The 14207-nt window shown below is 49.1% G+C and overlaps 1 protein-coding gene across 1 annotated transcript in view; it reads right to left on the reverse strand.

Moving 5' to 3' along the window:
- The window catches only part of Cela2a (chymotrypsin like elastase 2A), a 9885-nt gene extending 5258 nt beyond the window's left edge, over positions 1-4627 (reverse strand). Inside the window, exons 1-5 of the mRNA NM_012553.2 lie at positions 4567-4627; positions 4144-4238; positions 2998-3095; positions 2462-2590; positions 2010-2146 (exon numbers count right to left, since the gene is read on the reverse strand). Of these exons, the coding sequence (NP_036685.1) occupies positions 2010-2146; positions 2462-2590; positions 2998-3095; positions 4144-4238; positions 4567-4606 (499 nt within the window). The 5' untranslated portion in view covers positions 4607-4627. The remainder of the gene's footprint in view (positions 1-2009; positions 2147-2461; positions 2591-2997; positions 3096-4143; positions 4239-4566) is intronic.
- Between the last annotated feature and the right edge of the window lie 9580 nt (positions 4628-14207).

The following is a 14207-nucleotide window of genomic DNA, read 5'->3' on the forward strand; positions in this document are numbered from 1 at the left end:
GGGGACGGAGACAGGAGGATTCCTAGAGCTTGCTAGTCATGTGTGAGAGAAGCTTCGCTGCTGTGTCTTCTGTCCAACCCTTCCTTTCTGGTCCAGTTTACTTCCTCCCACCCACACGGTTGCTGCTGGTGGCCATGTTAGTTAGCATTGTGTCCTCAGTTGATTGGTTGGTGTTTGGACTATTGGTGATTGGTTCAGGGCGAGCATCTGACTCAACCCAAAGCCAATGAGCTCCTTCCTCTGGGATTCTGGCATTGGCAGTGGCTGCCATTTTCTTTTGTGTGGCGAAGGATGAAGCAGAAAAGACACTCTGAAGTAGAGCTTCACGTTGCTCACAGGCTCCAAATTCCTTGATATAGAATGTTCCCGACATCTAGCTGTGTGTCTACCCTTGGGTTAGAATTCCTCTTTTTGCCTGGCTAGTTCCACAGGTTTCTTACTTTACTATGAGAGGGAGCTGTCTGGACCACTCTAGCTGGCAGAAAAAAATACTCCGCCAGCTGGTCAAGGTAGTTTTCCTCATGGCCCAAATGACATTGTCTACATCACTGCCACAGTTGGCCAGAATAAAGTTCATTTCATTTCCCGGGTGTGTGTGTCCATGTGGAGGTCAGAAGTCAACCTCTACTGCAATTCTCAACCTTCCAAACGCTGCGACTCTAAATACATACAGTTCCTCATGTTGTGGTGACCCCCAACCGTAAAAGTATGACTGCTACTTCGTAACTAATTTTGCTACGATTATGAATCATAATATAAATAACAGATAAACAGAATATTTGATATACGATCCTGAGGGGTCGTGACCCACAGGTTGAGAAACACTTCTCTAGCGCCATCTGCCTTGACTTTTCAGTTAGGGTCTGTCACTAGCTTAGGGCTCACCTAAGGTAAGACTGGGTGGCTACTGATCCGTAAGGATCCCCACAGTTGGGATCGTAGGAACACACAACCACACCTGTCTTCTTTCAAGGGTTCTGAGGATGTATCTCCCCATGCTTGCAAAGCAAGCAGTTTACCAACTGAGTTAGTCTCCCATTTCTCATTATCTTTCTTTAATCACAGTTTATCAGGCTCTTAAAACAGGTCAGTTGCCACAGTAATAGTTATTCCCATTTCACAGATGGGACTTGGAAGACTGCTCTAATTAGCACACAACTAATGCTTGGTTAACACCATCCAGGGGCCAAAGCATACACATCTTTGACATTCACCGCAGACTTTATACTTTAAAAGTGAGGAAATAGGTTTTACAAAGGGCCCATTCTGAGTGAAATGTGTATATCTAAGAAGCCAGGGCTAACCCCCCCCCTGCCCCCCAATTTCCTCATTGGTTTGGTGTTGGGCCTCATTGCTCTCTATAGAGAAGAAAATGGCCGCCACTGCAAACAGCTCTTTGTCTGGGAGAGGCGCTTCTCTAGTCCCAATTCCTATTGGCTTAGCTTGAGTCAGGTGCTCATCCCTGAGCCAATCACCAGTGATCAGAACACTAACCAATCATATGAGAGGACACAGTATAGCTAAACCTGGCCCAGCTTTCTGAGGAGGGTCTTGGGGATTTCACCGAGCTCCAGAAGATTGTGGTCACACAGTTTATGTTATTCTGAGCTCTGGCCTTGGGCCACATGCATGAAAGACACAGTGTGGTCCATGTAGCTCTCACTCCACCATAGTGAACTTGTGTGCAGTGGCTGCTGTGCACTGTAGTTACCAGTCATAAGCGCTTCCACGGACTGTCTTCTCTCGCCTTCTCTGTACCTTGTCAACTATATATAGCCTCTACTCCACTCCCTCCCCCTGCTGGTCTGTGCCCCATTTTACAGATGAGGAAGCCACCAGAACTCAGTAATGTGCCTGAATCACACAGCGAATAAAGCTGAGATTTGAACCCCGGACATATTTACCAGTCTCCTCTAAGGCAACCAAACACGGTAGGGACAGAGATAACAGCATCTCCCTTCCCTGCCAGGCCTTGGGGGTCCTCCCCGCCCCCACTCGCTTTCACTTACTCTGCAGCCGGCCCCAGCCTGTGACGTAGCAGGGGTAGTTGTTTGGCAGAATGGTACCAGCGGGTGGGAGGCAAGCCGTCTGGATCTTGCTGGTCAGGGCCACTGGGCTAGCCAGTTTGACCAGGGCAATGTCATTCCTAGGTCAGGTAAAAAGGTTAGAGCAGCAAGGGTGTTGACTATTCCTATCTAGCATTCTCATTTCCCATGTATGATCCCAGGCTGACCCAGCTGTCAAGGTAGCAGGATCTCCCACGGCCTTTGCTTCTCCCTCCTCTGATAACTCCACCATTGCCACCTCTGTGGCAGCTTTGTGGGATAGGGGTGGCTCCACTTCTAGGAGGGAAGAGCTCCCTCTCTTCTGTACAGAAGAGGCAGAGGAGGGGTGTGTCGACCCCCTCTCTGTGCTGCCACCAACCCTACCCACTGAGAGCACCAGGCAGAACAGAACATACCCGTTGGAGAGCTTTTGAGCGTTCCACTTCTCATGGACCACAAGCTTGGAGACCTGAACAGCCAGTGAGCCGGATTCCGAGGTGGAGAGGCTGTGTCGGCCCAGCAGCACGCGGTAGGTCCTAGAGTTGCTGTGAGGGGCAGAGCGAGAGGTCAGGGACCTCTTCCCCTCCCCCAACCCCTCCCTCCCGGTCTGTGAGCAAGGTCACCTCAGGACAGAATGCTATCAAGGAAACAATCCCTGCCCAGAACCATCACTGTTTTCCCCGGAAGAAAGGCAGGCATTGGGCTTCTTCTTCCTCCTTTATATTCTACTGGCACAGGGCATTCAGTGCATGTAGTGTATGCACAAGGGAACTCGATAACCCTGAACTACCATGGCCTTGCCCCTGTGTCTAAGGCAGACATGTGATGACTCTCTCCAGGCTCCCTTACAGAGCACTGACCAGTCTCCTCGGGGATCCATGCTCTAGTGTTGAGTGCCACTCCATGACACCGTGCACAGTTAGGCGAGCAGGGAACCACCGTGTCCAGTTACCTGATACAATGGGCAGCGGTCAGAACCCAGTTGTTGGCCACCAGGGAGCCTCCGCAGGTGTGGTGCCACTTTCCAGAGGAAAGGTACTGCAGGGAGACCTGGGGTGGGGGTTGGGGGCGGGAGAACAGGTGCTTGGGTGGAAGAAACTGGTTTCTCAGTTCTCCCATGGTTTGACAGCAGGCTGAGGCAGAGCGCTCAAGCCAGGTCCCATACTTAAGGGGCTATCCCTAGACCTCCAACCACTGAGGTAAAAATGTTTTCCTCCCCAACACACAGGGTCGGTTGGTACATAGTCATGGATGGTCTAGAGACTTTGACCCTCCTCCCTTTACCTCCTGAGTTCTGGGGCTACAGATGTGTGCCACTGAACCCAGTAAATTCTAGAGCTTTACAGGAAAAAAATGAAGACAAAAGCTGGCTGTGGTTGCACATGTGGTCTGAGATCTTAGTGCTTGGGTGGTGGAGAGAGAGAGAGAGAGATCAAGGACAATCTTAGCTAGGTAACAAGTTGCAGAACAGCCTGAGCTATACGAAACCTTGTCTCAAAGCAACAGCAAAACCTAACACAAATCTACGACGAACAAAATATTAAAAATTTCACTAACTAATCTCAACCCTCAGGGCGGTGGCTGAGACAGGAGGGTGAGAATTCGAGGCCAGCTTGGGCTACCTAGTGAGCCTGTGTTGTGGCCCTTAATCCAACCCTCATCCTATGTTTTCTTTCATTTCTGACAGTGTCTTGCTATGTAGCCCAGGCTGACCTTTAACTCCCAACCCCCACCGCCCTCAGTCCTCCAAGAGGTGAGATTGCAGGTGTGAGCCACCATGCCCGCTCACCCATTTCTTCTTAGTGCACAGCAGCCAGAAAAATCCTTTCTTAACGTTCAGACTGATGGAAGCTACGCTCTTCCCAGACCATCCAGAGCTTCCTCTCACGTAGTGTAATGTACTGAGGTCCTACACCATCTCTTTGACCTCATAGGCATTCAAGAACTAACTTTTCCCTCAAACCCCACCACCACCACCACCAAATTGGCCAAGGTTGTAGAAATGTATCCTATTGGTGCAGTTGTTTGTGCTGCCCTCTCCGTTTCCGGAGGCCTCATCTTTGTGTGCACGATAGACCCACCGGTGTGGCAGACTCACCTGCCAGGGCCAGCTGTTGGGACTGGCCTCTTGACCCCCAACTACCCTGCTCACATCATGCTGGACCTCATAAGTGGGGTACCCGCAGCTGAGAGCTGTGAAGAGAGAGTTGAGAGAGAAGTGTGTTGGTTGGGAACGGTATTTGTGGACATATCTGAACCCTAACAGGAAACTCTTGCTTTGGAATGATCTTTGAGGTCCGTGAGTCCTGTCCTTCACCCCTGCTTCATAAGTCGCCTTTGTAACTGAAGCTGGCCTTAAATTTGCGACCCTCTTGTCTTAGGCTCCTGAGGCTGACACAAGGAGTGTGTCACCGTGCCCTACTCCATGTGTCCTATAACTGAGGGACCAACTGGAGAGGGGACAGCCACTGGAGGGAAGGACAGGAGGGTCCGGTTCCCAGCTTCAGCAGACAGAGGTTACCTCCAGCCACCAAGGCAGATAGCAGCAGTGTCCTGATCATGGTGTGTCCGTGGATGTCTGTATGTCTGGCCCTGACTAAGCTTTGTTTATATCCATGGCCTTATCTGTCAGAGAAGCGGGAGGAGTACGCAAGGTGGAGCTTTTCCCAAAGCCCAGTGGAATAAAGGGCTGGAGTCCAAATGTTTTTTTTTTTAATTTTTTCCATTTCCTTGCCATCCTGGAAGTACATTGAGAAACTTGTCAAAGATAGGTACCAAGTTGGCTTTGTTGGGTATGGCTGCACACACCTGGTACCCCAGCTCTGGGGAGGCAGAGGCAGGGTGATCAGGAGTTAAGATCGTCCATCGCTACATAGAGTGCTCCGGGCCAGCCTGGGCTACATGAGATTGTTTCACCCAAACCCCCTCCCCCCAAACAACAACAACAACTACCACCACCAAAGACACATAGATTCTATTTGCTTTCAAGAGACTTCTGCACGTTAGGGGAGGGTGAGCTTGTTCTAGCTCAACCCCTAATGCCCTGGAACAGGTAGAACCTTTCTTTATGGTCACAAGGGTCATGAGAGCAGCCATTTTGCTTGTTCTTGGGGTTGCTTTTTCCGAAGAAAAATACCAGACCAGCTTGCGAAGCATCCAGTTCGAAGCCAGCCTGGTCTACAAAGTGGGTTTCAGGACAGCCAGGGCTACACAGAGAAACCCTGTCTCAAACAAACAAATAAACAAGAAAGGAGAGAGAGAGAGAGAGAGAGAGAGAGAGAGAGAGAGAGAGGAGAGGAGAGAGAGAGAGAGGCAACTTCCTAAGTCTACCCTAAAGGTTAAGGCATTTTTGGATGCTGGTTGATGTTTGCTGTCTTGGTCAGTTGGGATCAGTTGGACCCAGTGACTTACTCAATCCCTTGTAAAACTGAGTTAAAGATTTCAGCAATATACTCCATTCCGTTCTCTGTGTGATGCTTTCTATGCTGTTCAATAAAGACAGAGCAAAGCCCTTCGTGAGGGACAGACAGACAGTCACCCAACAACAGACACATAGGCACAGAACACCCAGAAGAGACGATCTCACACGCAGGGTCAGATGCGGGCACAGGGACAGACAGATTTCCCAAGACAGCCTCCAGGTGGGCACAGGTTCAGACTTACACAGTAGACAGACAGGGGGGCCGAAGCCTCCGAGAACATGAAATAGAGATTTTAAATCTGGACTCACTCTGGGTTAAGTGACTCCTAGGGGAAATGCTTCCGTTTCCTTCCTTAATGCATTGCAATTGGTGACTCAGAGCTAACTGCTAATGCATGTGATCCATGCTGACTAGGGCCTACAGGTATAGCTCAGCCCATGGAGGGCTTACCCAGTCAAGCCCTGGGTTGGAATCCTAGCGCTGTAGAACATTAGGTTCCTGTGGCACAGTCCTGTGATCCCAGGGCTCTCAGAGGTGGAGGCAGGAGGATATACTGATCGTTTTCAGCTACACAGCAACGTCAACCTGGGCTACATGAGACACTATCTCAAAAAGAGAAAGGAGAGAGGGAAAGAAGGAGAGAATGAATGAATGAATGAATGAATGAATGAATGAATTCAGGTACAGTTCTGGGACTGCCGTATGGGTGGGAAGCTCAGGGCAAGGGTCTTGCAAAGATAGGGGTGTTGGGGTGCGGGATCCTATTGAACTGGAAGTCAGAGGGTGTTCTTGTTTAAGCTCGACCCCTGATTCCCTGGAATAGGTAGGTAGAACCTTTGTTTATGGTTACAAGGGTCACGAGAGCAGCCATTTTGGAAATGTCAATGTCAGTTTTCCCTTAAAAGTCAAGGTGCAGGTGGCACTCTTCTCGGGGTGTTGGCTTTGAGATCAAAATAAGTTTTCTCTAGATGAAGTCACTGAGCAAACAGCTTGCCGTGAGCTTGCTGCTTGCTGTGTGACCTTGGGCAAAGTAGGCAGGCTCTTTGCCTGAGGGTTGTTTACCTACAAAATGGAAGGGAACATATGCTCAGTCTCTCTCCATCTCTTCTCTGTCTCTCAAATTGAACCTGGGGACCTACACATGCCAGGCAGGCGCCCTGTTCTTGAGCTCTGTCTCCAGCACCCCCCCGACCCCAACCCCTGCCTCCACCCCCACCCGTGCCATCTCTCCAGCCAGAAATCATCATTTCATGCTTGACGGGCAAGCACTCTACCCACTGAGCTACCTGCCCTCCCCACTCTGAGTGATGCTTGGTGTCTTACTGTAGAGGCCTTCAAAGCGTCCTTGGTCCCATCCCCTTAGATACCAATCCCAGTTTCCACAACCAAAGATGACGGCACTCATCACTACACACACCCTGGGGGACAAGCCCACTTCTCTGTGGTTTCCTTTCCATTTTGTCATTGTGGCCTCAGATCACTTCACCAGAACTTAAGGTACGGCTCACCTCTGGTCACATGGCCTCCCTAGAACCCAGTGCCTAGTGGGGAAGGGGATGTAGTGCAAGGACTGGTAGAGTCTGCAGCACGTGCTCCATCCCTGTCTTGGAAGGGAGGCTTTATCCTGACCCAGGACTAAGGCCGGGCTGCATGTGAATCCATTCGAGGCTTCTGTGCTGTGCTGAGAGCGAACAGCAAGGAACCACGGCAGCCCCCGGGCCCCCAAACCCTACCACCCGACTCCTGCACTTTTGGATAGCGTGGCTGTGTAGCAAGATCTAAACTGGGCTGTGTGACCTTGAGCTTCTGCGGGTGGAGCAGGGCTGCAGATGTAACCTTCTCATGACTCACTCAGAGCCATTCCTCTGAGGAGCCCGGTGGCGGGCTCTCTGGCTCGGGGCCTGGGCTCAGCATGGGCATGTCTGTGTGGGCTGTTTGAGGGTCCCAGCCTGGCCTTGTGGCTGGAACCGGCGACTTTGGATCAGATTGGAAAGTTGGAAAGTTAGAACTCCCGTGAGGGCCGTGGTCTCCAGGTCAGCACCTGCAGTGCATCCTCTAGGGTGAGATGTTGGCTTGGCACTAGGGCACGTGCTGTCTTACTGTTCCTCACAGATAGCCTCAAAGCCAGTGCTGTTGGCTGTTGACCCTGACTCTGGCAGAGACTCTAAATTCTCAGAAGGGGAACTGGGTAAATGGTGTGTGTGTGTGTGTATGCCTGTCTTTCTGTATGTATATGTGTTTGTGTTTGGGTATATATATGTGTGTGTATGGATGTCTATATATGTATGCACCTGTCTATATGTATAAGTGCGTCTTTGTGTATGTACATGTATATGTGTGTTTGAGTGTATACATCTATATGATGTCTATCTCTGTATGAGCCCATATATATATGCTTTGAAATGTTTGTAAGGTTAAGTATGTGTTTGTTTTTCTGTGTGTATGCATGTATATGTGTGCACACATGCCTATAGATGTGTATGTGCATAAGTATGTGTGTTCATGGGTATATGAGTGTTTATGTGTGTTTGTGTTTATATATGTCTGCCTATATACATGTATGTGTACATGCATGTCTGCCTGTTTCTGTGTATCTGTACTTTTGTATATTCAAATGTGTTTGAGTATATATGTACATAGTATGCATGGCATGTACACATGTGTGTGTCTACATACAAATACATTCTAGCATGTATATGAAAGTGTGAGTGCACACAAGTATATATGTGTTTGAATGTAAATGTGTATGCACTTGTGCGTATCTTTGAGTGTGTACGCATGTGCATGCTTATATGTCTGTATGATCTGCGTGCTAAGTGTGTGTACGTGTATTTGTCTCTGTGCATATGCACAGTTGTACTTAGTTGGGTGTGAGGCTGTTTATGTGGGTATGTGTATAAATAAATGTGCATGTGTGTGTGAGGCAGGGTCTCATGTCCTCAGGTTAGCCTTGAACTCACTGTAGGTAGGGTGAGATGGTTTCGTGTGTAAAGCACTTGCTGTGTAAAATTGAAGGGGGGAATCAGCTCCTGCAAGTTGTCCTTCTGCGTGTGGTACTTATGCACTCCCTCATGCCATACACGCAACATACCAAGGATCCAGTGGTTGCACAGAGCACACACCTGTGATCCCAGCTCTTGGGAGATGTTCATTCTTTTTCTTCTTTTTAGACAAAGGTCTCACTCTGTAGCCCAGAGCCTGCCTCAGCCTCCCGGTGATCACTCTGTGGACTTTATCTATGTCTGTTTGTCTGTCCCTCTGCCTGTGTCTATCTACCTATCTATCATCTATCCGTCTACCTACTTATTTATCCTATCTATCTATCTATCTATCTATCTATCTATCTATCTATCTATCTTTGGAGATGGGAGGTCTCAGGTAGTCCAAGCTGGCCTCTGACTCTTATGTAGTTGAGGGTGACTTCAAACTCCTCTCTTCACCTCCCAACATCTGTCTCTAGGTCTCCTGCTGTTTCCTGCTGCCTACACCCCTCCCTGGTTACTGGAACATTTTTGTTTGTGAAGGGGTCTGTGTGACTTTAGGATCCTGTTGGAGCAATGTGACTGTCTAGGGCACAGCTATGGAGTTGGACTTTAAATCACAGTGCCCTGCTCCTTGGCTGTGTGGTCTGGGGGAAAGGGATTAAGTCTCTCAGAACCCAAGGTTCTCTTCTAGAAGGGATAGTAGCCAGGGTTCTCTGTGGCTGAGGTATTGGGTGAGGCACAGTAATTGCTACTGTTACACAGCACCGGCACCATGGGTACTGGGCTCTCTGAAGCCACAGCCAGGCATCCCTCAACCCAGTGTGAATTCCTAGAAAGAAGCCATGTCTGGCTGACTGGTTGGGACTGCAGAGATGTGGAGACGTGGGGATGACGTAGGTCCAGAAGCTAATTAGGTGTACCGTGCATAGTCTTTAGCCCACTAAATATCATCCCTGGCCCCAGCTCTGTGTCTAAACAAATACCCTGCTGCTACCCCGACCTGACATCCTGAGAATAGATAAAAACAGTTTGAAACGTATTAACTCAACAAAACCCTGTTTTTCCACCCAAAACAAAGGGTTGACGTATATAGTACCAGGAGCCCTGTGGTAGAGTCCTCCAATCTTATAACCTGCACACCTGATGTCACCACCAACATATTTGAATGGTATCCTCACTTGTGGCTTTCTTTGTTATGTTACTAAAAAAAAGGTCATACAATTGCTACCTCACTAGAGCACGGTATTTGAGGAGACCCAAATCTGCATTCCTGGGTCATGGTCACTGAAATTTGGTTCCAGAATAAACGTGCATTTTATTCCTTTGAGGCGAGATCTGTTTCTCTCATCAACACCACAAAGAAAACAGGGGACAAAGCAGGGCATGGTAGTGCCAGCCTTTAACCCCTGAGAGGCAGAGGCAGACAGAGGCAGGCAGGCAGATCTCTGTGAGTTCAAGGCTAGCCTGGCTCATAGTGAGTTCTAGAACAACCACAGCTGCTACAGAATAAAGACATATTCTCTCTCTCTCTCTCTCTCTCTCTCTCTCTCTCTCTCTCTCTCACACACACACACACACACACACACACACACACATACACACACACACACACACGAGAGGGGTAGTTAAAGCCTGAGTCTGTGGTCTCTCAGACCAAAACCTCCAATATTGCTCTCATCCCCCTGGTCCCAGGGAGTCCTTCATGACCCTCCTTTATCCCTGAGCCCTGCAGGTTCCTTCTGACAGGAGCGATGGGTTGCTTTGGCTATGGTAACAGACCACCACACACCAAACCATCTTCTCATATTAAAGTTCTGGAAACAAGGAGTCCAATTTATCCTACAGGGCTGAGTCATGGAGTCAGCAGATGGCTTCCTTCGCAAGCACCAGGAGAATCTGTCTAGGTCCTTTTCAGCTCCTGTGACTGCCTAAATCTCTTGTCTCATGGACCCTTCTCCCTGTTCCTGTCTCCCTGATTCTGACCCCCTAGGGGAGTGTCATCCTTCATCTTTACACCTGTCATGTGACCCTCCTGTCTCCTCCTTCTGGGGACCCCGCCGATTACAATGGGCCCAGCCCAGTCTCTCAGGCTGCGATGGTCGGTCTTGACTATCAACTTGACTAAATTGAGAGTCACCTAAGAAATTATGAAAGCACACCTTCGGGCGTGTCTGTGACCTTTCTGGAAAGAGTTTGACCAGGAGGACTCTGGCCTTATCCACAGTTTCATTTATCTATGGATTAAAATTTTGAATGAGTAATTAGGAAGAGGGGAGGCCTGGGGGCGGAGCCTGGCTGGAGGCGGGGGCTGGGGGCGGAGCCTGACTGGAGTAAGAAGGTCTTGGGGGAGGGGTATTCCTTGGGGTGGTGTCTTTTTTATCCCTTTCCTGTTCCTGTTCCCTCTGCTTCCCATCCCCGTGGTATCTGCTGCTCAGCTGCCGTTCAGGCGCCGCCTCCCTGCCCATAGCTGTCCTTCAAGACCCGCAAATCCCGATAGGGGAAGCAGAACAGACAGCCAGGCGCAGAAGAGATCACAGGCGGCTGTGAGCACAGCAAGAGCAGTCTTCAGTCAAACAGTTCATTTAATGGGGAGTGGGTGGGTCACAAAAGCTTCTTAAACCTTTATAGGGTGGGTGGGGGCTTACAAGGTACTCACCTTGTACATCATTGGCCGCGCCGGGGTGATGGGGACGCCTCATTTGCATAAGGAAGAATTCCAGGTGCTGCTAGACATGACCTTACAAGGGGAGAGGAAATTTAACCTGGCTACTGGGGCTCTGGTGGGCAAAGGTGGGGCTGTAGAGTTACATCCCTGGCCTCACACCCAGCCATACCCTTCTGCCACAAAGCTCTGAAACCATAAAGAAAGTTCCCCTCTCCCTATTAAGCTGTTTCCACTGGGTCAAGTGATGCTAAACAGAGATGGATCACCCCGTCTGAAGATTCTAAATCAAATCTGAAAATTCCCCTTAGCCCCGGAAGTTCCATGGTCATAGCTTCTGGGGAACTTTTCAGGGACAATGATCCATTTAGCCCAGACCTTGTAAGCAGCACCTGCCATGACCTCCGCATCCGTCCCTGCCTCCAGGTTCCTGCCCTTGCATGAGTTCCTGCCCTGACTTCCTTCAGGTGAGGAACTGTGATGTGGAAGTGTAAGCCCAATAAACCCTCTCCTCTCCATTTTGTTTTCCGGTCATGGTGTTTCTGTCCTCACAGCAATAGAAACTCTAAGACAAGATGGTACCATCATAATGGGACATTGCTGTGACCATGTTTTGAGGAGGATCGTGGAAGAATTTTGGAATGCTCGACTGGAAAAGCCATTGAGTGTTGAGCTCTCAGTGGGAAGTTCTGTGGGAGCTTGGAAGATGAGAATGTTGAAGGCCAGCAGACGATGGAGGCCAGGCTTGTGAAGTTTCAGAAGGAAGATTAAAGGCTCTATTGGAGCCATTGGTTATATTGAATTAAGATTCTGTGGTTCTAGAGCACGACAAATACAGAGGGATGCTCACAGCCAACCATTGAACTGAGAACGGGGTCCCCATTAGAGGAGTTAGAGAAAGAATTGAAGGGGCTGAAGGGGCTTGCAACCCCATAAGAACAACAATACCAACCAATCAGAGCTCCCAGGGTCTAAACCACCATCCAAAGACTACACACTGACAGACCCATGGCTCCAGCTGCATATGTAGCAGAGGATGGCCTTGTTGGGCATCAATGGGAGGAGAAACCCTTGGTCCGGCCAAGGCTCCATGCCCCAGTGTAGGGGAATGTCAGGGCTGGGGATATGGGAAGGGGTGGGTGGTCGGGTGGGGGAACACCCTCATAGAAGGAGGGGGAGAGGGGATGGGATAGGGGGTTTATGAACGGGAAAACAGGAAAGGGGGTAACATTTGGAATGTAAATTAAAAATCCAATTAAAAAAAAGAAGAGAAAAGAATAAATATGAAAAAAAAAGATTCTGTGGTTCTGGTTAGATGGGACTGAAGAATAAGTTGTGATTAACAAGATACCGGAATTACTAAAGTGAAACCTTTACTTTGCTGGGATCCACAATGCAGGTTAGCTGAAGCTGCGAAATTAGTGGTGATTAAGAAAAGATGGAGGGCTGGAGCGATGGCTCAGTGGTTAAGAGCACTGACTGCTCTTCCAGAGGTCCTGAGTTCAAATCCCAGCAACCACATGGTGGCTCACAGCCATCTGAAATCAGATGCTCTATTCTGGTGTGTCTGAAGACAACTATAGTGCATAAAAAATAAAAAAATAAATCTTAAAAAAAAAAAGAAAGAAAAGACCGAGATGGTTGAGGCAAAATCTCAGGAAAGTGTTTCCTGAGAGCCACTAGACAGAGGCTGTGTTCCAGACATGGCCAAGGTTGCACCCCACCATGGCAGTCCAGCTTGGTAGAGTAAGAGTCACCCAGTGATACTGGCTTGGAAGGTTTGAAGGGATCATGGAGAACAGCCAAGGTCTGGGCACTGTGTGGCTGCATTACAGTCCCTTAAGAGAGTCTAGGAGAGGCTATCGGAGAAAGTATAGCCTAGTTGTAGCAGAAGACCCCAGCGCATTGAAAATGCCAGCCCCATGGGGTGACCTCTAAAAACAACAGCAGCAGTGGAGCGGAGCCGGCCAGAGCCTAGAAGACAAACTGTGTGTGTTCCAGAGGGCAGAGCTGGAGAAGGGACCCAAGCTCTTCTGAAGAGTCCAGAAGATGCCGAGTGGGGACCAGACATTGGTCCTGAATTATTTACAGCTGGAGTTTGCGACTGCGCCCTGTCTCTCCCTTCTCGAAGTAAGAAAGTGTCGAATTTATTTTTGATGTTTATAGGAGCCCGCAGTTGAGAGACCGAATTTTAAAAGAGATTCTAGGATTTAAAAGAGACTTTGGATTTTTTTTTTTATAAATAGACTGAAGTTTAAAGTGTTTGAATTTGTAAAGATGGTGGGGCTTTTAAGACTTGGAATATTTTTTTTTTTTGGTTCTTTTTTTTCGGAGCTGGGGACCGAACCCAGGGCCTTGTGCTTCCTAGGTAAGCGCTCTACCACTGAGCTAAATCCCCAGCCCCTTTTTTCTTCTTTTTTTGACTTGGAATATTTTATAGTGTGACGTTCATATTAATGTGTGTTCTTGGGGATGAACAGGAAAGGAAATATGGCTTAACAAGTAAGCGTTGGTGTGTCAAGTTGGCAAGGGGTCAGTTGCACTGGCTAGTTTAGGCCAGCTCGACACAAGGTATAGTCCTCAGAAAAGGGGAACCCTCGGTTTCAAAAATTGACAATTTAGAACATCGCACCTATGAGACTGGATTGTAGGCAAGACTGTAGGGTATTCTCCTAACTAGTGATTGATAGGGAGGGCCCAGCCATTGTGGGTGATGCCATCTCTGGGTTGGTGGTCCTGCTTCTGTAAGGAAGCTGAGCAAGCCATGGGGAGCAAACCAGTAAGCAGCACCCCTCCATGGCCTCTGCACCAGCTCCTGCCTCCAGGTTCCTGCCCTGCTTGAGTTCCTGTCCCGACTTCCTTCAGTGATGGACTGTGAGGGGGAAGTGTGAGCTGAATAAGCCCTTTCCTCTCCAACTTGGTTTTGGTCATGGTCTTTAGGAACCTAAGACAAACAGCCACACTTTCAGGAGCGGTTCCAGGCTAGTGTCTCCTCTGGGACACCTGTCACCAATCCCCAGTCACTTAGGTCTTGACTCTCACCTGCCTCTTGCTCCTGTTCCTAGTCCATTGTGACTTTTGCCTGTGGGCTCGT

Source organism: Rattus norvegicus, chromosome 5, assembly GCF_021556685.1.
Source record: "Rattus norvegicus strain SHRSP/BbbUtx chromosome 5, alternate assembly SHRSP_T2T, whole genome shotgun sequence".
Lineage (NCBI taxonomy): Eukaryota > Metazoa > Chordata > Mammalia > Rodentia > Muridae > Rattus > Rattus norvegicus.